Raw genomic sequence first — 19,432 nt, 5'->3', positions numbered from 1 at the left:
GAAGGGGGAGGCCCAACAAGGACAAGTTCCTCAGGTCGAAGGGATTTATTTGATGTGAATCGCATCTCACTGAAAGCTGAAAAATGCCAAGGGGACCCTCGATCGCACGTCCACGATGAGGCTGGGCAGCAGGGCTGAGAGCTACTGTCCATCGTGGGCAGCGAGGAACCCAGGGCTCCGTGTCAGCCGGTGTCACGCACACACACACACACACACACACACACACACACACACACACACACACACACGCGCGCGCGCTCAGCACTGGAGAGACGGCCAGGGTGAAGGTGCTTGCCCTATGTGCGGACAACCTGAATTCAGCCCTTAGCACTGCTGGGTTTTGTTTTGTTTGTTTGTTTGTTTGTTTGTTTTCCTTTCTGGGTCACACCCAGCAATGCTCAGGAGTTAACTCCTGGTGGTGCTTGAGGGACCATATGGGCTGCTGGGAATCGAACCTGGTTCAGCCGTGTGCAAGGCAAATGCCCTACCTGCTGTGCTGTCGCTCTAGCCCCGCACTGCCGGGTTCGGATTGGGTGGGGCAGCCAACCTTCCTGATGACCTAGAGCCAGACACCACCACCTCCCCCTGGGACTGTGCGTGGGTGCTGAAACTCTGCAATGAGCAGGCAGCACCGGCAGAGGCAGGCACTGAGGGACAACTGTAACTGTACTGTGTGTGTGTGAATCAGGCACTTCACCTGCGGCAGTTCGTTTACACTCTGGGAACAGAAGCTCAGAGAGGTTAAGCAATTTGTCCAAAGCCACACAGCAAGTCAGGGCAGAGTGCCTGCCACTTGCCTTCCTGCACACCTGGACTCTCTCCTCCCCACAGCCCCTTCCCCCCTTAGCTGGCAGAGCCAGCAGATCTGAGGAGCCTGAGCCTGAGGGGAGGAAGGAGGGGAAGCCTCAGACTGCATCACACAAAGGCCTGGACCAGGGGGCTCGGACCCGTGCAGGAGAATAAACAACTCGCAGCCAGGAGCAACTGTTCTTTGATGTCTCCTGTTTCCATTCAAAATTCATGTATTCTTCTCCATAATATATTTATGTTTGTTTTAATACAAAAATAATGTTCTTGGGCCCGAACGGAAGCACAGGGGTGAAGGCATCTGCCTGGCACATTCGCTTTATTCCCTCCCTGGCACCCCATGTGGCCCCTGAACCTGCCAGCACCCATCCCTGAGCACAGAGCTGGGAGCAAGCCCTGAGCACAGCCGGATGTGGCCCAACAACAGGAAATAAGTCAATAAAAGTAAACGTAAAAATAACGTCCCCGCCCGGGTTGGGGAGGGACGCTGGTGCCAGGCAGCCCAGCCCAACAGCACAACCTCCACCCCATCCACCCATCGCTCTTCCTTGGTCCCGGGTGCCACTTCCCCTGGAAGTGGGTGCCCACCATGACCTATGACCCGGAAGTAGTATTCACCTAGCCCAGTGCCCTGGAAGTGGGTGTTCATCCTCATTCTGTGCCTGGGAGTGGGTGTTCACTGCGCCCAGCGCCCCGGAAGTGGGTGTTCACTTCGCCCAGTGCCCCAGAAGTGGGTCCCTGTACAGTGCTCAGAGTACCCAGGGAGAGACGCAAGAGGCAACTGGCCAGGGCCTGAGCAAGGGGGTCACCAGGATTCCAACCGGGCCCTTGGGTGCACATCCCCACTCGCACAGACCTCAGAGGGGCCAGCTGGAAGGGAGCTGGGAGCTGGGCCGGGTGGGTGTGTCTGCAGAAGCCAGAACCAGGGTCGCTGTGTCCGTGGGGGCTCGTGGCGACCCCGCTTCCACGGGACCCAAGAGTCTGCTGGGTCTGCACTGGCTTGGACGCGCGACCCCCACCCCCGGTCTCCGTAGTGAAGGGGAGCGTGGCGACGGGGGGCCCCGGCCTCGGCAGGCGGCCCTCCCTGGCCAGGATTTATGTGCAAAGTTGGTTTTCATGGTGTTTATTTTTACAGTTACCCTCTATTTATGGCAAGTGAGGCTGATTTTTCGTTTATGGCAGTAATAAAAGTCTCCTTTTAGGATGAATTTATTTAAGTGAAAAAGGGAAAGATGCTTTGAAAATAAATATTAAGTAAATAGTGGAACGGGGATCTGCAGACGTGGCCCAGGGGGTCCTCCAGGGTGTGGGCTTGGGGAGCGGTCTGTCCCCTTTTCCCCTTGGGAACAACCCCCGCCTTCAGACCCCACTTGGCCTCCAGGTGCCTCGCCCGCTCTCCTGCCCTTTCCTCTGCCCAGTATGCGTGGCCGAGTGAGCAGTGCACTCCTGGACGGCTGTCCATGGTCATCCATGTGGCAGTCCCTGGCCAGTGTGTGTGGCCTTGATGGACTGCAGGCTGCTCCCCCTTCGGAGGGCCAGGCGGAGCTATGAGTCCCTTGGGGTGTCCAGCACCGGGCCTGGTCCAGGCCTGTGAGCCTGGAGCACTGATTCTTCCCCGGGAGCACACGGATGAGGAGCATTGCACTTCTTCAAGCTTTAAAAAATGTTTGAGGTGGAAAAAAATTTAAAAAGTCAAAATGCTTGAGCTGAGAGGCGGGAGAGATAGTACAGCAGGTAGGGTGTTTGCCTTGCATGCAGCTACCCCAGGTTTGATCCCCGGCCTCCCATACGGTCCTCCAAGCACTGCCAGGAGTGATTCCTGGGTGCAGAGCCAGGAGTTACTCCTGAGCATTACCGGAGCCCCGCCGGGTGTGGTCCAAAAACAAAACAAAAACATGTTTGAGATCACACTGATATCCAAGAATCTAAGTGGGCACGGGTTTCAGGGCTACAGTGTTGCCACCTCAGTGCCAGGATCCCTTCGCTACTCTCCAGAGGGGCCCTCTCTGCCCCCTGCATCCTCTCAGTCCTGGCTTTGATACAGCACCTCTCCCCGTTCACATCCTGAGAAGAAGAAAGCGTGTTTACCCTGAAGAAACGGTCTCCACTGCCCCCTGCCCCCATTTCTCTCTCTGCAGACGGCCTGCCTGGGCTGCCCCTGGAGAAAATAACCCGGGGTGCCTTCCTGGGCCCACCTCAGGGCCCCTAGGAGCAGGGGACACTCTGGCTGCTGCCGCCTGCGAGAGGACCCCCCCCCCCACACCATCGAGCCAGGCTTCTCTGTATGGGGCTGTTCCGGGTGGGTGCACCCTTGCAACAGCTGTGGGGAGCTTGGCAGCCCTCGGGTGAGTGCGCTGTGCCCCTAATTCTCCTCGCAGTGGGTTCTTGAGCTCTACCCGCTGACCTGGGCGCCCAGGCAGACCTGAAAGTAACCCCTCGATCACGCTTTTCCGAGCTGCAAGGAGAGTCGGAGGGAGCTTAGAGCTCTGGGCTGCAGAGGGAAATTTTGCAGTCAGCCTTGGGGTGAAATCTGACTCAGTCCCTCTGTGGTGCTGTGAGGACTCGGCCCCTGGCACGCCCTCTCTGAGCCCAGGTGGCACTTGCCATGAGGGCTGTTTTCCCAGGAGTCCCAGCCTGGTCTGTCTTTGGGCAGGGAAAGCAGGATCCTGGCCCACAGCAGGGCGGGGGGTCTGGCACCAGCGCCCTGGAGCCTCCTTCCCCCACCTCTTAAAGGACCGGGGTGCCAGCCCCCAGACCCATGGGGGCACGCGGGAGCAGGAACGTGCCCTGTGGTCAGGCTGTGGGTCCCCATCAGGATGACAGGGGGCAGGGTGCCACGTGCCCTTTTTTAAATTTATTTTTTCTTTTGGGGTCACACCCAGCGATGCAGGGGTTACCCCTGGCAGTGCTCAGGGGACCATCTGGGATGCTGGGATTCGAACCCTGGTTGGCCATGTGCAAGGCAAATGCCCTCCCCGCTGTGCTATCGCTCCAGCCCCTCAGCTTGCCCTTCCTGGCGCCCCCTTGCTGCCTCGCGCCACGGCCCTGGCTCCCTGCCTCTTGGTGTATTTCTCATCTCAGCCACCTGGGGAGCCTCCTGCTTGCTCTGCAGGGTGGCCGGGCCCCAGGTGGGCAGAAGGCAGGGGTCACCCGCACCCGCCCACCTTACTCAGGGCCTCCCTGGTGGCCTGTGTCCAGCCAATCAGATGTCTGTCCCCACCCTGCTCTTGGGGGGTGTGATTCCCACTCAACATTCTCCAATCCATGGCAGGGAGGGATGGATGGTGTCTCTCTCTCGCTCTCATTTTCTCCTTGTAAAATCTTGGGGGCAGGGGACTGGGCCACACCGTGCAATGCTGAGGATCTGCCTACTCCTCACTCAGTGCTCAGGAGCCACTTCTGGTGGTGTTGGGGGACCCGTGCAGTGCTGTGTGCTTAGCAAGTGGCTTCCCCTGTACTGTCTTCCCCTATTCAGCCCGGCTGTGTTGTGGCCTCCAGGGTAGGGCCCCCCCACCTCTCCTGTGTTCGGGGGCTCTGTGTGCAGGAGCAATGAGTGATGGGTGCATGTATGGAGTGGCAGGAAGGAGCGAGGGGGACCCGCAGGGATTGGTGTTTCGGTGCCACACGCGGCAGTACTCAGAGCTGACTCTTGGCTCTGTGCTCAGACCTCACTCCTGGCAGGAGATTCGGGGGACCCTATGGGTGTCAGGGATCAAAATCAGGTCGACCGTGCAGCCGACAAGCGCCTAAACCCTTGTGCTAACTCTCTGGCCAGGGCATAATTTTATTTAGGCCTAGGAAGGCATGCAAGGTTTTTGTTTGTTTGTTTTTTAGCTACACCTGGCAAAGCTCAGGAGATACTCCTGGATCTGTGCTCAGGAATTACTCCTGGCGGTGTTCAGGGGACCGTATAGGGTGCTGGGGATCATACCTGGGTTGGCCGCATGAAAGGCTTTTTATTTTTTCTTTTTTAGTTTTTCATTTTTTTTAGGTTAAAAAAAAACATAGAATTGGGACCAGTGCCATAGCACAGTGGGTAAGGTATTTGCCTTGCATGTGGCTGTCCCGGGTTCAATCCCCGGCAACACATATCTCACCTCTGAACCCCGCCAGCTGTGATCCTGGAGCACAGAGCCAGGAGTAGTTCCCCAGAGTGGTCAGGTATGGGTCTAAACACTTGTCAAATAAAGGAAGTCCTTTTGGGGAGGCTGGAAGGTGGGATAGGAGGGTGCTGGGTGTGCCCGCGTGTGCCCGTGTGTGCCTGTATGTGCCCACATGTGCCGGCATGGACTTGCTGCCCTGGAGGTCTCCCTCCAGCCTCCTGGCTGCCCTTTTCCAAATAGAGAAACTGAGGCTCAGAGCAGTGAGGAGGCTTGTCCAGTCTCCCCAGCAGGGAGGAGGCGGGATTCCCACACAGGCTGTCTGTGGCCCCGGCAGGGCATGAGGGGACAGAGGTGAGCCTGACCCGGTGGGCAGCGGGGTCTTCCCGGCCATCTCCCAGGAGCCGGACTCGCCTCAGGCCCCCAGAGCCGCCTCCGCAGACGATGCGATAACCGGCCTGGGGTTAATGAATACATCGCTCCCCCAATTAAAGGCAGAAAGGAAGGAGATGTTACATTCAATCAAGCCCCTCGCTCCTTCTCCCGCAGAATCCTAATTTGGGGACGATGGTTTTCCGTTGCTTCCCGGGAGAGCCCAGCTCCGCTCAGCCAGGGCTGGGGGACTCCATCGGTCCTTCCTGCTGCCTGGGGGGTGGGGTCCGGGGGACCGAGACAGAGAACGGGCTGAGAAGATGGAGACTGGGGGCCGGTGGGGGCCTGGGAATCAGGGAGGGGCAGAGTCCTCCCAGCTTATTTCATCTTTTCAGGAAGAAAATCACTCAGCGTCGCCCCTGGAACTCGAGCCACTTGAAGCAAACACAAAGTGCCCCAGTGGCACCCCAGGGAACTGTAGCTCCCCTGAGTTCTTCCAGAGCCCGCCTCCAGGGGGCGCTCGCATCCGCTTTGGAAAATCGAGCCCTTTGAGGCTGCTCCTCTAGAATCTTCTAGAACTGGGTTCATCACTCTGTGACCTTGGGCAAGCCCCCGGTGGCCTGCGACCCAGCTTCCCCATGTGAGGGATGGGGGCTGCGGGGATCCTGACGCTTCATGTGAGAGCTGGGGGCTGGGGTACAGAGAAGAGAGTGGCTGGGGGCGAGGAGGGGCACCTCGTTCCTGAAGGGGATTGTGTCCCACCCACGAAGTGAAGCCTAAAGCCGAAGCCCGCCCCACTCTGAGTCTGGGGGTCTGCAAGGCCCTGCCGCCAGCCTGAGCGAGGGAGGCAGGGTAGGGGAGGAGGGCTCAGGGGAGGGACTTACCCCTGTGATTCAGGCAAACCCGGTGGAGGCTGAGGGGTGGCAGTGCCCGGTGCGGCTGTGTGAGTCCTGGGCAGGCCACAGGCCCTCCTGATCGCAGTACTGTCACCTGTCAGCGGGAGGGCGTGGGCCAGGCGCAGAGACTAACCAAGAGATGGTGTGGATTCTTAAAAAGAAAAAGTGTACGAGCAGCAAAGCTCCAGTTCTCCCCTTGTCCCTCCTTTGCGCCAGGCTGGGCTCACATGCCCCCACGCCCCTCCCAGTTCTGGAGCAATTGTAGAAAGGAAGCAATCACCTCCTCCCAGAAGCCTCCTCTGATTGCCTCAGGCTGGGTGAAATGCCTCCTCTGTCCCGGCCTAGGCCTTAGTCCTGCATTCCGCCCCATGAGACCCTGAAAGTTTTTCCACTTTTAGACTGTTCCTTTGTTAGAAAGAGATCGGCAGCCCCCAAAGCTGGGATTCTCTGGATGCACATGTCCACAGGAGTCAGGCCTTGGATTCAAGTCCAGACTTGGCCGTGTGGTGCTGAAAGGGTGATTGCCCTGTGCTGGGCCCCAGCCACCTCCCCTGAGCGAGGGGACCCGCAGCTCAGAGACGGAGAGGGCTGAGGGACCCAGAGCAGCACCTGCAGGGTCTTCTGCATCACAAACAGCCCAGCTGACACGGGTTGTGATGGCATCATGCACTTGGCACAGTCCCGAGACTTCACAGACAGCCTGGCCCAGGGCTCCAGCTCGCTCTAACTGTGACTCTTCACCCAAGAAAGCAACCTGGGTGAGCAGTGCCAGAGACATTGGTTTTGCTTTTTGTTTCTGGACCATATCCGGCGATGCTCAGGGGTTCCCCCTGGCTCTGTACTCAGGAATCACTCCTGGGGGGTGGAGCTATAGTACAGTGGGGAGGGCATTTGTCTTGCATGTCTTGTCTGACCTGGGTTCGATTCCCAGCATCCCATATGGTGCCCCAAACAATGTACTGTAGCACTGCCCTCCCGTTGTTCATCGATTTGCTCTAGCAGGCACCAGTAATGTCTCACAACAAATTGTGAGACTTGTTACTGTTTTTGACATATCGAATATGTCACGGGTAGCTTGCCAGGCTTGGCCGTGCGGGCGAGATGCTCTTGGTAGCTTGCCGGGATCTCTGAGAGGGACGGAAGAATCAAACTCGGGTCAGCTGTGTGCAAGGCAAACGTCCTACCCGCTATGCTATCGCTCCAGCCCAAATAATGCCAGGAGTAATTCCTGAGTGCCAAGCTAGGATTAACCTCTGTGCATCACCAGATGTGACCCTAGAAGCAAAAAAAAAAAAAAAAAAAAAGGGAATCACTCCTGGTGGTGCTCAGGGACCATATAGGCTGTGAGGGATCGAACTTGGGCCAGTCACATGCAAGGCAAAGGCCCTCCCCGCTGCACTATCGCTTCAAACCCAGTGCCAGAAACATTTGGGCATCATGCTGAGGTTGATTTTGAATTAATTTTGAATTAATTTTGACGTTTGCCTTGCACACACAAATTAATGTTTGGTCACTGTGAATTTGGAAACCTTTTACACAGGCCAGAGAGAGAACGAGAGAGAGTGCTGGGTTCACGGCACTGGCCTGGTTGCACAACGACTGACCTGGTTGGCCTCACTTAGGGTCTCCTGAGCAGAGAGCCAAGAGGAAGTCCTAAGCACAGTCAGATGTGCCTCCCCTCCAAAATAAAAGACACTCCCAGACCTTTTACTGTTGTCAGATTCTTCCTGACCTCTGTATTCAGTGGGACTTCATATAGGGTTGAGATCCAGAGCTTCAGAAGCTGGAGTCTAAAGTACCTCCTTAATAGTTGTTCGTATGGGGTGGCGTTATGCCCAGCAACATAGCTTAGTGGACAAGCACTTCTCTTGCCTGTGGCTGACCCAGGTTTGATCCCTGGCACCCTGTATGGTCCCTGAGCACCTCCAGGAGTGAGCCCCCCCAAATTATGAGTATAGGGCCGGGGAGATGTCAAAGGACTGATCACAGGGTTTGCATGCAAGAGGCCAAGGTCCGACACACCACATGGTCCCCTGAGCACTGAACCAGAAGTAGTTCAGTTCTCACAGGGGTGACTAAAACATAACAAACAGAATTCTCTCTCTCTCTCTCTCTCTCTCTCTCTCTTTGCTTTTTGGGTCACACCCAGCAATGCTCAGGGGTTACTCCTGGCTTGTGCGCTCAGGAATTACTCCTGGCGGTGCTCGGGGGACCATATGGGATGCTGGGAATCGAACCCAGATTGGCCACGTGCAGGGCAAACACCCTACCCGCTGTACTATCGCTCCAGCCCCACAAACAGAATTCTTAGTACACGTTGGAATTACACTTTTTGATATCTTAGGGTAAATACAATAGATAATTAATTTCTTGTTTTAAACTTTTGGGAAGAAATGTTATCAAAAGGGAGAGGAAAGGAAACACTCGGACCGAGTGATAGCACAGCAGGGAGGGCGTCTGCCTTGCACACAGCTGATCCAGGTTCGATCCCCAGCACCACATTTGGTCCCCTGAGCACCGCCAGAAGTAATTCCTGAGCACAAAATCAGGAGTAATCCCCGAGCATCGCCAAACGTGGCCCAAAAATGGAAAAAAAAGAAAAGAAAAAGAAAAGAAAAGAGAAGAAATAAAACACTCTGGAGATCCCAGGTTTCCCCAGAGAGCAGAGGACCCAGGAAGTGAAACAAACCATACACCTCTATGGCGAAGGGGCCATCCTGGAGTGGGGTGCATTTTTTTTCTTTTGTGGGGGGCTCTCAAGCAGTGCTCAGAAGGTCCAGTGACCTCGCTGGCAAGTCTAGCTCTGGGTTTGGAGGAGTGAGATGATTCTGTAGGATCCGTTTATTGACTCTTTCCTTTTTTCATTGCTCACAGCTGGTTTGCAGGAGGTGGTCAGGGCAGCTTCCTGGAGGAGGTGGTGTTTAGACATGGGCAGGGGGAGGTGGAAGCCATGCAGGAAACAGGTGGACACGTGCAAGGAGCCTACCCAGGCCAGGATGAAGGGAGAGAGGGACGGACAGGAGCTGACCCAGAGGTCTTGGCAGCTACCGCCCCCTTGCTGGTTCCTTCTCGTGGGGATGTGGGGGCCATTAGGGTTTCAGGATCTCCGGGGAAGAAGGGGCAGGACTCCATGAACTTTTCTTGCAGCTGCGCTAAAAAGGGACAGTCGGAAGCCGGGAGGGAGCACAGAGGGATGAGGGGGACCAAGGGAACAGGGCTGGGGGCGAGGGAGGGCGGGGAATGGCAGATTCTGGAGTGTTCTGGAATGTTCTGCAGGTGGAACCCCCCAGGGCCTGACTAGGGAGGGGGTGAAAGAACAGCTCTGAAGTTTGGGCCTGAGACTCGCACGGACAAGGGTGACTCTGTTCCTCCTCAAGGCCCCGCTTTCCAGAACCTTCTCCCACACGCCCAGCAGCTCAGTCCTGGGACCCGGCAGGGTTTCTTTTAGCCTGGTTTCTGGAGCAAGGCTCCATGTGAGCAGAGCGTGGAACCTTCCAGATGCAGGCAGTGGCAAGCCCGTCTTCCCATCGCACCGAAGACTGGGGACCCCAGAGCAGGACCGACCTCCTCACACCTTCCTGCTCAGACTCGCTCTGTGTCTGGGAGCTGAGGGCACAGGCTGGCCCTGTGGAGTGCTGCCGGACCCCCTCCCAGTCCATGATGGCCCCCTGGGAAGGGGAGGGAATTGCGACCCTGAGTCAGGCCTGTGCTGGGAGGCAGGTAGGCCCCGGGGAGGCAGGTGACACTCCCGGGAGGAGGATGTTCTCTCCCCGAGGCTGGAGGCTGCTGCTGGGGTGGATCTCCTGGGGGGCCATGCAGGGGTGGGTGCAGGGGGTGGGGGGTGGACCACGGCTGTGTCCAGGCCAGACAAGCCTCAGGGTCCTGCCTTGCCCCTGGCCTTCCTCGGCTCTGAGGGACTGGCTGGGCTCCGTGGAGCAGGGGAAGAACATTCTAGGGCAGCAGGGAGGGAAGTCAGGGGATTCCCAGGACAGAGGAGACTCCGGCGTGGTTCTGTCCGCGGGGAGCCAGGTGGTCATGAACCGAGAGTGGACCGAACGACAGGAAAGGGTCAACCAGGCAGCCACTGCGCTCATGCCTCAGTTTCCTTGCTGCAGCCAGGGCGGTGAGGCATCGGGCCCCACCCTCTCCCACCCCCCCACCCCTGGCTCTGCCCCAGGCCGGTCTTCCTGCCGACATGGCTGCATCCCCCCCCCCCCCAGCCTTGTTCACAGAGACGCCCCACGACATGACAGCGCGCACGGGCGAGGACGTGGAGATGGCCTGCTCCTTCCGCGGCAGCGGCTCCCCCGCCTACTCGCTGGAGATCCAGTGGTGGTACGAGCGCGGCCGCAGGGACTGGGCGGACAAGCAGGCGTGGGCCTCCAACCAGGTACGCCGGCCGGGGGTCGCCCGCCTCTCCTTCCGCCCCTCAGAACAAGGCCTTGTGTCCGGCTCGGGCACTGGGGGGAGGGGTGGTGCCCACAGGAAGGGCCTCCAGAGATCCCGCAATGCAGGGAGGGAAACCGAGGCCAGGGCGACGGGCTCTGCTCGGGTCACTGGGCAGGTGGGGCTCCTGAGTTCACTCGGCCACTGCTCCCAGCTGCACGGGCGCCATGTCCCGTAGGGACTGTGTTGGCACTGACCCCCACACCCAGGTAGGCCCTGTCCCCTCACACCCATGTCCCCCCACATCGGGGCAGGCACTGTCCCCCCACGCCCTCTAACCTATACAAACTCTCCTTAAGCACGTGATTCTGGGGGCAGCCCCCCCCACCTCAGGGCTTCTGTGTGCCCAGGTAGGGAGGCCAGGGTGAGTTGTACGGCCATGCACAGGGAGCAGATGTGGGTTGTGCCCGACCCTGTCACGAACTCACTGGGGTGTGTGGCTCCAGGTGGCGAGAGACCACAGGTTCCATCCTCACCGCGGCACGGTTCCTCCAGCAGGAGCAGTGAGCCACGAGCACCCCCACCCCAGCAGCTTCCGAACAAAGGGGAAACACCAAGAGAGGCATCCCTGCAGACCCCCACACGGGCCTGGGGCCCCCAGCCCCCAGCCCCGTGCACCCCCCCACACACACGTTTCCAGCCGTTAGGCCTCTTTGGGGAGCCCCTTTCTCTTCTCTGGCTCTAACTCCCTCTCCCCCGAGTGGACACAGAGCCGAGGGCCTCCTCCCCAGCCGCAGACCCCTCATCCTCCTGCGGCCAGAATTGCAGCCTTCATGGGGGTCCCCGCCCCCTCTGCTAACGCCTCTCTCTGCTCTCTCCTCCCCCCGCCCTCCCTCCGCACAGCTAAAAGCATCTCCGCAGGAGGACGCAGGGAAGGATGCCACCAAGATAAGCGTGAGTCCGGGGACCGCTAATGGAGGGTGCAGATGGAAGTTTCTAGAAAACCTTTTAGGGAGGGAGGCTGGGGAGGGGGCGGGCGGTTTCGTTTAGCAGGGAGCTTGGGCGGGAAGACGGAGGAGAAAGCAAAAAGGAGGGGAGAAAAAAATGACCGCACTCCAGCTTTTAAAAGCTGGAGATTTTTCAAGTTCATTGAATGACAGGCACAAAAAAATGACAGGGGGAGAGAAGACACATTCGCAGCTGTCGGCCAGGGCCGCGCTCGTCCTGGGGCTGGCTCGGCGGCATTTTTCTTCGGGGGAAATCAACAGGGTTTAACGAGATGGAGCCATTTCTTTCCGGTCCCTCACAACGGACGATGGAGCCGCTCATGGTCTCTTGGGTGACCTGGGGAAGGAGAGGCGGGCCGGGGGAGTGGGCAGCCCTAGGATTTCAGCACTGCCCAGCCCCTTTTAAGCCTGGATCGATTTCATCACCGTGATGCCTCTATTCACCCATTTTACAGCCGGGACAGCTGAAGCTAAGGGGGTCAGAGATTTGCGGGAGTTGTGGCCTACTTCTGGCTGTGAGCTCCAGGAATAAGGCCCGAGCCCAGTGGGGGGTGGGCATGCAAGAGGCTGGGGGGGTGGCCCCTTTATTTTGTGAGAGGGGTCACTCACAGTCAGGCAGGACTGAGGAAGAAGGGAAGTGCGCCCGGACAAGAGGCCTTGAAGCATGGGGAGCCGTGGACGAGTGGGGTTGGCGAGCCAGGCCCCCGGGAGGCAGCATGGAGATCCCCAAGGGGGCATGTGTGTCTGGAAGGGTCATGTGATCTCTTGGGACTCCAGGGGCGGGAGGGAGTGAAAAGAGCCGAAACAGGGTGGTGGGAGGCAACTAGACAGAGCCATGGGGTGTTGTTCCACGGAGCTGAGGTGGGGGGCAGAGGCCCGGGAGGAAACTTGGGCTAGGAGTGCTCTGCCCAGCACCCTCTGCTCCGGGGCCTGGCCGGGTGGGGCCCGGGGCTCCAGATGTGTCCCTACCACGGGCCCGCCTGGCTGCTGACCGGCCCCTGCCCAGAAGCTCACGGCGAAGGCCGGACAGGCAGCCCCGTCCCCTCTCTCTCTCTCCTATGATTTTGTTGGGGGCTTTAAGGCAAAGGAGAGAATAATCTAATTGACTTAGAGGATTAGAATTCAGGCTGCCAGGCCCCACGTGCATGGAATGCAAAGATGCTAATTAGTTAAATAAAATAAATGCGCTCGGCGTGATTGGGTGCCCACTCCTCCGGCCCCAGCCCCAGCCAGCCCCCGCCAGCTGCCGCTCAGGAACCCGCAGGCAGCCGAGCCCGGGCCCCTGGCACGCGGGCTCAGGGAGGACGAAGTCGCCGGCCCGAGCAGGCGCCCACCCGCTGGGTGAGCTACGTGACCTTCTCCCCAGGGCTCTGGGCTTTGCCATCGCCGACCCGGGACCCCGGACCCCCCCAGCCTTGCCTCCTGCCCCACCTTCTACCCCCTTCCCATCTCTCAGGCCAGTCCCGGGTCTGGAAAAGTCTCTCTGTGGGTTCCACTCTCAGTTCACCCCTTTCCCTGCATCTACGTCACCCCGTTTCTGTGAGTTCAGGGATCCCCTGATGTGGTCTGACCTGCCAGCACTCACGCACAGGTGCCCTGTCTTGGGGCTCCCACATGCATCATCGGCCACAGCTCCAGGTGTGGGGGTAAGGAGGAGGAGGAAGAGGAGGAGGAGGAGGAGGAGGAGGAGGAGGAGGAGGAGGGTGTTACCTGCAGGTCTTTTATGCTGAGGTTCATATGCCCACTCCCCCACCCCCTCCCGCCATCAGCCCCATCTCTGGTTTGTTCTGGTTCCATGGAATTTGATCTGTTTGTGTCCCTTGGGGTTGGGGTTGGGGGCAGCAGGCCTGTCCCAGCACCCTGGGACCACACACAGCCTGACTCTGACCCACACACCCTCGATGCGCACCTGCATCCGGCCCTGGGCTGGACACGTGAAGGGCTCCCGGGGCTGCAGGCTGGGGGTCAGCGGCATCCGCCCAGGGCCCCAACCGACAGCTGACATCCCACTTTCAGGGGAAGAGCGTCTGGCCGGGAACTGTTGGGACTTGGTTTTTGCCAAGTACTATGGGGGCCTGTCTGCACAGTCAGTCTCCTGATGGACAGACAGACCGACAGCTGGCCACGGGGCACATGAGGTGTCAGGTTCTAGAAGAGGAAGAATGCCAGCGTCCAGGAACTGGGGTGGCAGGTGACCCAAGGAGGTTCCAGGCGGGCAGCGTGGAGCTGGCTTGGGATGGGGATGACACAGCGGGACAGCACCAGAGTCCCTTCCTCTCTGTCCCCCTGTTGTGCTCCCAGAGTCCCTGTGCTCCTCCCTGCCCCATCCCTCCCCGCTCCCATCCCCTCTCCGTGCTCTCAGGGTTGCACATGTGCGGGAAATGGACTGAGCCTGGCTGGCCTGCAGGGATGACAGTGGTCACTCCAGTGGACACTCATCATGCATTTACAAATGACAGGGCTCAGCTTCCTGGCACGGGGTCTGGGTGGGAGGTGCCCGGGACAGCAGCAGTCCAGTGGGGGACTGGGGGTCAGTTCCTGGGAGCCCCGATGCTGGCAGGGGCTCAGTCTCCGAGGGGTCCACACCTGTCGCCTAACGGTGGTGATGATGCACCATATGGCGCTGCACTGGCCGCGGTCAGTCACCATGGGGACACTTCCTGGTGAGGCCTGTGGAGGGACTTGCCGGCCAGAAACTATTCCCCTGGCAATGTGCAGAGACCCCCCCCCCCCCAAGAGCCTCATTCCCAGGGTTTAGGCGAATTCTGCTGCTGGGCAACCATTTTCAAGTGCTGGGCATCTTCCTTTCGGTCAAACCCAAGTTAATGTCCCCTTCACCAGTTTGACCAGTGCTGCAAGTAGAGATGGCCCCCAGGCTGCAGTATTTTAGACAACTGGAATTCTGCATAAGACACACAGGGCCAGGGGAGATACATTGTAACATAGTAAGTACAAGTGATGTGAAGATAAACAGTTGCAAATCAAGACGGGGAAAGTTCTCTTGGGGGCTGAGAACTTTCTGAGTGGCTTCCTGGAGGAGGCGCTGTTTGAAGTGAGCACTGGAGTGTAAGAGGAGCTGTGGAGAGAGGGATAGCTTGCCAAAGCCTGTCAGGATGAGGGTCTGAAGGATCCCCTATAAGTCACCCTGGGGAGCTACCTTAGGAAGGGCTCTGTTCTGGGGAGAAAGGGGATGCCCAGTCATCTGGGGCACTCAACAACAGACGGAGCCAGAGACAGAAATGGGGAGGGTCACAGGAGGGGGTGAAGCCCACTGGGGCCCAGACAGGAGTGGCATCGGTGGGGCTTTGGGGGAATCTGGGGGGCTGCTGGCAGCGAGGAGGCTCTGAGCATCCCCCAGGAGCTGTCGTCCAGTTGGTCACTCTTAGGAAGCCCAGGGCCACCTGCAGACAGGCCTGACACCTGGCACAGTGGGGGGTCCAGCTGGGAGGGGGGTGGGGAGGTGGGGGTGGGGCTTTCCTCCAGGCCCTGAGGGGCGGGGCAGTGCTGCAGAGTGCGCATGCGCGTTGTGCGTTGTGCGGCTTGGGCTAATTAGGTGCTTAATTGTCCCTCTCTGGTCGATGCCTGAGCCGAGATTTTGATTTACAATCGCCCTCGTGCAGGGCGGGTGAGGGGCTGGCACACCACGGGGGGGCTCTTACCAGTTGGTGGAGCAAGAGACCCACCAGTTGCTTCTTCTGCCCCCTGAGCAGGCTGGGGGGGTGAGGTGGGAGGGAGGGGCAAGGACAAACAAGGGCTTGGGCAAATCAGTGGTTCTCTGAGCCTCAGTTTCCCCACGCCCCCACCCCGGACATTGTGTGCCCAACACCCCGAGCACTGTACAGTTTCCCTGCCCTGTCCACGCTCTCAGCTACTGCGAGGGGGCATGGACCCCATGGACAGGAGTGACTGACGCTGCCAGCTCAGCTTGATGTGACTCTTGTCTCCTGTGCTGGGGGTGCCCCGGGCTGGGGGCTGCACTCTGCTTCCGGCCCACCAGCTCCCTCTTCCCCGAGCTGCTGCTGAGATTGGGGTTTCCCGGACCCCGAGCGGGATGAGCATAACTGGGGTCCGGCTGGTTCGCAGACCCCCGGGCCCAGCTCAGAGGAGGCGGCCCCAAATGTCTGATGAGTGGAGGAAGGGGTCCAAGAACCCCTGGGCAGGGTGTGGGTGCCTGCACCCCGCCTCCTGTTGCCTCCACCCCGCACACTTCTTGGCTCCTCCCCCCCACCCCCCCCCCCGTTCTGGTCCTGCGGGTGGTGGGGACGGGCTGGGGGGAGGGACAGCCGTGGGCGGTGCAGGGTGGGTGGCGGTCGCTCCCCCTCCCCCAGCCGCTCCCAGCGCTCTGCATTATTACTCCATTAGCGCCTTGTAGGGTTGACAAATGAAGGATAATTAATATCCGAGAGGGAAACAGATGTTGAGGTAATTCGCTCCCCGCTGAGCATTTGCAACAGCATCTCTTGACTCGCCTAGAGTGTGGCGGGCCAGAGGGTCTCTCGGTGCCCTTGGTCAGAGGTGATGGCGCCAGCCGGGCTGGTGACCTCCACGCTGGGGCGGGAGCACCCCCGCTCTCCCCTCACCTTGGGAGTCTCCCCACCCTCGCCACTGGGAGATCCGCCTGGTGGCTCCCTCTCGTGACTCCCGCTGCCCACCTCATCCCACGCTCTCCTGCTCCGTGGGGGCTGGTGACCTGGCTCGGAGGGACTCACGGAGGAAGGGACCGGCCCCCTGCTGCCCACCTGCCTGCCCGGCAGCCCTGTGCCACCCGCTGGTGCGTGGATTCAGTTCCCAGCTCTGCCTCTCTCTGACCCACTGCCAGGGGAAGTCCACACTTCCCCCTGTTTTCACCCTCTGCAAACTCGATGCCATGGATTGTCTGGACCTAATATCAGGACGTACCCCTGCGCCAGGGACTCCTGCATGCGACTGAGTGCTCCCTTTGCATGCCTGGGCTCCATCCTCAATGCTGCATGGTTCCCTGAGCACTGTCCACTTTTGGACTCAGAGGTCTGCCGGTCTTGGTCTATGTCGACCCTTCACTCAGCTGCCCAGTAAGGAGATGGAAATAATAGAGCAACCGCTTTTCTCGTTTGTTCCTATTGTGTGTGTGTGTGTGTGTGTGGCGGGGGTGAGACCACGCCAGCAGTGCTCAGGGGTCACTCCTGGTGGTCCCCGGGGTACCACATGCTGTGTGGGGACTATAAACCAGGGCCTGCTGCATGCAAGGCAAGCACCTAAAACCTTGTCTGTCCATCCATGCCTTTTCTCTCTCTTTTTGTTTTTCGGCCACACCTGGTGGTGCTCAGGGCTTTCTCCTGGCTCTGTGCTCAGGGGTCACCCCTGTGGCTCCCAGGGGACCATATAGGGTACCAGGAATCAAACCTGCATCAGTCACGTGCAAGGCCAGCGTCCTCCCTGTGTGCTCTCTCTCTGCCCCTTTGCCTTTTCTCTTTTAATGGAGAAAACTCACAAGAGCTTTATACTGATCACAGATGCAATCCATCAGCCCTCTAATTTGGAAACCAACCCAAAATGTCAACACTGGGCTGCCTACAGAAATGGTGTCGTGCTTCTGTGGCAGAATACTACACAGCGGTGAAGAAGGACCAGAGTGGCCACTTAGCAACATGCTGGAGTATCTGATATCTGATGATACCGTGTCACACAGTGGAGTCACCATAGGGCCTTGGTGACAAGTGAGAGCAGTGGGTGGTGCTGAGCACTGCAAGGAGGTGCCACAAGTGGGTGCTTGTGGGGGGTGAGTGGGGGGAGGAGTGTCCCATTCGGCTCTGGGTGGAGAGCACAGTGTGCGGAGCCACACCCACCAGCTGTGTACATTTGGGAGCTCCGTTTCCACTTGAAAATAAGGATGGAGGGGCCGGAGCAATAATGCAGTAGGTAGGGCATTTGCCTTGCATGCAGCTGACCTGGGTTCGATCCCCAGCATCCATATGGTCCCCCAAGCACCACCAGGAGTGATTCCTGAGTGCGGAGCCAGGAATAAGCCCTGAGCATCACTGGGTGTGACCCAAAAAGCAAATAAATAAGAATGGAAACACCGTGTGGAATCAATAAGCAGAGCTCAAGAGTGAGGTCTGTATCACGACAACGGACAGGCAACGCAGTCCTGCAGAGTCTGTGTTCAGCCTTTTTAAATTTTTGTTTGTTTTGGGGGCCGCACACCAGGCAGGGCTGGGGGGACCCTATGGGGTGGCAGGGATGAAACCCAGGTGGGCCGTGTGCCAGGTTAGCTAGCGCCCTCCCCACTGTGCTTTCCCGCAGCCCTTTGCCCTTTTCTTTATTTTTTATTTTATTTTTCCCCCTGCTTTTTGGGTCACACCCAGTGATGCTCAGGAGTTCCTCCTGGCTCTGCACTCAGGAATCACTCCTGGCGGTGCTCAGGGGACCCTCGGGGATACCGAGGATGGATGCCCGGGGATGACCACGTGCAAGGCAAGCGCCCTCCCCACTGTGCTATCGCTCTGGCCCCCTCTCTTGAAAGGAACGGAGCAGTTCAGACCACACTCAGGCTCGCAGCCTTCCCCAGCTGTAGGGCCTGGTGCACCCCACCCACCCAGAGGCGAACTGGGGTGAGGGGACCTTCTTTACAGGAGTGGCCTGGTCTGGTGGACACTCACCCTGTGTGACCCCTGACTGCCTTGTCAGGGGGTTTTCCAGCGTCTGAGCCGGCGGGGCCTGCTGTTGAGGGGCACTGCGTCCGGCCCCATCGCGGGCGGGGCGGGGTGGGGATGGGGAGATCCGGGCTGGTTCCCCACCGGTGGGTGACGGCCTCTCTGTCGCCCCCAGGTGGTCAAGGTGGTGGGCAGCAACATCTCGCACAAGCTGCGCCTGTCGCGGGTGAAGCCCACGGACGAGGGCACGTACGAGTGCCGGGTCATCGACTTCAGCGACGGCAAGGCCCGGCACCACAAGGTCAAGGCGTACCTGCGGGTGCAGCCCGGCGAGAACTCGGTCCTGCACCTGCCCGACGTGCCGCCCGCCGCGCCCGCGCCGCCGCCGCCCAAGCCGGGCCGGGAGCTGCGGAAGCGCTCGGCCGACGACGAGGAGGCCTGCAGCCTCTAGGCCCCGCGGGACGCCCCTCGCCGCATGCGAGCCCCGCCCGCCCCCTGCGCGCCCCCCTGCGCGCCCGCGATCGCGGGCTGGACAAGGCGGCTCTGGGCACCCAGGGGACCGAACTCCCGGGAGGGGGGCGCGGTGCGGGGCGGCCGCCCCTCTTCGGCTTCCCTGGAGCCCAGTGTTTGCAATGCTTGCTTGTCCCCTCTCCCCCCCTGACATCCAGTCCCAAGCCAGGGCCACACCCCCCACCCCGCCCCCGCCGTGCTCTGACTCTTCCCGACCTACCCCCACCTGCGCTGGGCCCCAGGGTGCGGGCAGGGCCCTCCTCCTGCCTTTGGACTTGGTTCTGAGCAGACCTGGGCAGCAGCGGCTGGTGGGATGCAGAGCCCCCCACCCCCGCCCCCTTCGAGCCTGTTCTGGGGGTTCTGACCTTTCAAGCAAGGCACCTCGGGGTCTGTCCGTGGGGACACCGGCCCCTCCTTTCACCTAACCAACAGCTTCGTGCCACACCCCCTTCACACAGCAGTTCAGAAGGGGTGGGGCATCTTCCACCCACCACCCACCCCCTCGGACCCGTTGCCCCCTGCAGAGTTTTTGCACCAGCAGAACCCCTTCGGGGGTCTTTGAGGCTCCCTCAGGAGCCCCCTCTGCCAGCTCCCGAGGCTCCTGTCCTGGGGCCCGTGCCACGACCACCCAAGGGCCTGGGGCTGCCAGGGCCCGAGGGTCCTCCACTACCAACCTCACCATCCCTGGTGGTGATTTGTAAATATTTCTACTGGACCCCACT

General features: G+C 59.7%; 1 protein-coding gene across 1 annotated transcript in view; it reads left to right on the top strand.

The window, feature by feature from the left end:
- Positions 1-18,688, top strand: part of VSTM2L (V-set and transmembrane domain containing 2 like) — a 30,992-nt gene extending 12,304 nt beyond the window's left edge. Inside the window, exons 2-4 of the mRNA XM_056121218.1 lie at positions 10,396-10,565; positions 11,465-11,515; positions 18,376-18,688. Coding sequence (XP_055977193.1) covers positions 10,396-10,565; positions 11,465-11,515; positions 18,376-18,651 — 497 coding nt within the window. The 3' untranslated portion in view covers positions 18,652-18,688. The remainder of the gene's footprint in view (positions 1-10,395; positions 10,566-11,464; positions 11,516-18,375) is intronic.
- Positions 18,689-19,432: the final 744 nt, after the last annotated feature.

This window comes from Sorex fumeus, unplaced genomic scaffold (assembly GCF_029834395.1).
Source record: "Sorex fumeus unplaced genomic scaffold, SorFum_2.1 ptg000044l, whole genome shotgun sequence".
NCBI classification, from domain to species: domain Eukaryota; kingdom Metazoa; phylum Chordata; class Mammalia; order Eulipotyphla; family Soricidae; genus Sorex; species Sorex fumeus.
Note: the sequence above shows the minus strand (reverse complement) of the source record. Positions and strands in the feature narration are given on the sequence as shown.